Source organism: Corapipo altera, unplaced genomic scaffold, assembly GCF_003945725.1.
Source record: "Corapipo altera isolate COAL_440 unplaced genomic scaffold, ASM394572v1 60979, whole genome shotgun sequence".
NCBI classification, from domain to species: domain Eukaryota; kingdom Metazoa; phylum Chordata; class Aves; order Passeriformes; family Pipridae; genus Corapipo; species Corapipo altera.
In genome coordinates this window covers 756-3,738 of record NW_020886740.1, presented here as the reverse complement: position 1 = coordinate 3,738, position 2,983 = coordinate 756, and the positions used below count along the sequence as shown (strand labels likewise).

General features: G+C 52.4%; 1 protein-coding gene across 1 annotated transcript; it reads right to left on the bottom strand.

The window, feature by feature from the left end:
* Positions 1-1,699: 1,699 nt before the first annotated feature.
* LOC113941332 (olfactory receptor 14J1-like) lies at positions 1,700-2,611 on the bottom strand (the record flags this gene model as incomplete). Its single annotated transcript, XM_027632496.1, has 1 exon — positions 1,700-2,611. A coding segment is annotated over exon 1 (912 nt), but the record flags the coding sequence as incomplete, so codon positions are not given.
* Positions 2,612-2,983: the final 372 nt, after the last annotated feature.

Sequence of the window (2,983 nt, the reverse complement as noted above, 5' to 3'; positions counted from 1 at the left end):
CAAGGGCTCCCTGAAATTTGGCATCATTCACAAAGGACTGGAAAATCCATTTTGTCCCAATGTACAGAGAGATAATAAAGATGTTTTCTAGTGGTGTTCAAGGACTGGTCACTGAGGGATTTCACCAGGAAATTGCTGCCAAGAGGATTTTATACCATGGATTTTATTTGACGCTCTTCATTCAGCCAACTTCCCACCCACCACATCTTCCACTTCTTCAGTCCAGCTCTCCCCAGTCTGGCCATAAGGAGACCACAGGACACCATGTCAGGGACCTTAATAAAGTTTGAGCACACAACATCCTCTTCTTTTCCCTCCCGCAGGGGTTCTGCAATCCCTGCCTTGTCCTTCCCATGCCTGGGAATGGCTGCAGGAGGACTTGCCATATCCCCTTCCCTGCTGAGCCTGAGCAGTGTGGAACTCTGCCAACCCTCCTTGCTGCCCTGTTTGCAGACTGGTTCCATGTCTGCCTTTGCCAAGGCCCCAGGAAGCTCTGGGATTGCTCTGGCCTTTCCAAGGATTTGGGAGAGGTCTCCCAGTGACACTGTCCAGCCTTCTCAATATCCCTGACACCAAAACCTTTTCCATAGCCCACACTTCCAGAGGAGTGCCCAGGACACAACACAGGTTGTCCTGGTGGTTCTGGAAAATGAGTTGGGATTTATTCCTCGAGGTCAACCCCTCCAATTGGATTTGAGTGCAGTTGAAACATTTGCTCAGCATTTTCCCCCGTGCCTCCCTGCCCTGAAGGTTTCTGGCCCTCAGGCTGGAGCTGAGGGGGTTGGGCAGGTGCCTGAGGAGGGGGTAGAACAAGGGCTGTGTCCAACTGTACCAGGAGGGCTGTGCTGGGCAAGGAGGAGGAGGTTGCAGAAAACAGTGGCACTGGGGAGGTGAGAGGAGCAGGTGGAGAGACCTTGTGCCTGCCCACGCTGGGCAGGAGCTGCCCCAGGATGGCAGCTCTGAAGCACTCCCAGGATGTCCCTGGGAACAGGAGGGCAAGACTGGATCTGAAAATGAAACCTGGAAAGCAGAGAACAGGAGTGTCATGGTGTCACTGCAGGAGAGTTCCAGCCCTGGAGCAAGGTCACAGGAGAAGTGACCCAGTCCATGCAGTGCCCTCAGAAGATGCCACAGCATCCTGAAGATGCTGGAAGGGAGCCCAGCTCTGCTTCAGAAGTTGCCAGGGCCTGTCCCTGCCTGTGCTCCAAGGGCTTCCAGCCCCCAGGACTGTGCTCAGAGAGCACTCAGGCCTTACAGAGAGAAAGGAGCTCAGGAGGACAGTGTGGGAGTGGCAAGAGAGCAGCTCTGCAAAGACCAAGCCCTGCTGCTCCCTGGCAGTGCTGCTGGGCTGGGATTATTGTCCCCTTCCCCTTTGCAAATACACCCTGTCCTGCAGTGTGCTGTCCTTTAGGAACATCTGAGAAAATGGGTCTTGGACAAAGAATGCACTGCAGCGTCCTTTATTTTGTTTAAAGACTCAGCAAGCACAATTCATGATTTATACATCTCTAGGTCCAATTCAATGGGTAGACAAGAAATTAGAAGGCAAATGCACAATAATTGCACAGAAAATTATTGCAAGAAAACTCGATGACCTCCATGAAAAAGCTGAACAGGAAGGCTGGGCCATTAAGGAGTCCCATTCTGAATGCTACACACCAGAAACCTGGCACTTTATTGCTCCTGAAAAGCATTCAGTCATCATTTTCCTCAGGGCATCCTTGAGCTCTTGGTTCCTAAGGCTGTAGATGAAGGGGTTCAGTGCTGGAGCCACCACTGAGTACAGAACTGATTGTGCCAGATCCAGGGATGGGGAGGAGATGGAGGGGGGCTTCAGGTAGGAAAACAAGACAGTGCTGAGGAACAGGGAGACCACGACCAGGTGAGGGAGGCACGTGGAAAAGGCTTTGTGCCGTCCCTGCTGAGAGGGGATCCTCAGCACAGCCCTGAAGATCTGCACATAGGAGAAAACAATGAAAACAAAACAGCCAAGTCCTGAAGATATAGTAAACGAGAGAAGCCCAATTTCCCTTTGGTAGCCAGAGTGTGAGCAGGATAGCTTGAGGATGTGTGGGATTTCACAGAAGAACTGACCCAGGGCATTGCCCTGGCATAGGGGCAGGGAAAATGTACTGGCTGTGTGCAGCAGAGCATTGAGAAACCCAGAGGCCCAGGCAGCTGCTGCCATGTGGGCACAAGCTCTGCTGCCCAGGAGAGTCCCGTAGTGCAGGGGTTTGCAGATGGCAACGTAGCGGTCGTAGCACATGATGGTGAGGAGGAAATATTCTGCTGAAATGAAGAACAGAAAGAAAAAGAGCTGTGCAGCACATCCCATGTAGGAGATGGTTGTGTTGTTCTGGAGGGAATTGTGCATGGCTTTGGGGACAGTGGTGCAGATGCAGCCCAGGTCTGTGAGGGAGAGGTTGAGCAGGAAGAAGCCCATGGGGGTGTGCAGGTGGTGGTCGCAGGCTACGGCGCTGAGGATGAGGCCGTTGGCCAGGAGGGCAGCCAGGGAGATGGCCAGGAAGAGCCAGAAGTGCAGGAGCTGCAGCTCCCGCCTGTCTGAGAATGCCAGGAGGAGGAACTGGGACATGGAGCTGCTGTTGGACATTTGCTGTTCCTTAGGACAGGTCTGTACAGAAAAGGAAAGCACAGGGAACAATTAAGACAGCCCCCTCTCAGGAAAACCAGTGCATTTTCCAGGGAATTCCCCTGCAAGTCAAGGCATTTCTTTTCTCTGGTTTGTGCTCTCTGAGGGTGCTGTGAGGAGCAGGAGCTTTGGCCGTGTCCTGCCGAGGACTCAGCTTTGTGACAGCTCTCATGATCACAGGGGATGTCACATGGATCCCAGCTTTGATGGAAAAGTTCAATTCCTGTACTGTTGTCTTGGAGCAATTTGGGCTGCAGAAGAGAAGCACAGTGTATCCTTAAAATAATTTTTACTAGGTTTTTCGGATACAGTCATAACACCTGGGGGGTGTTT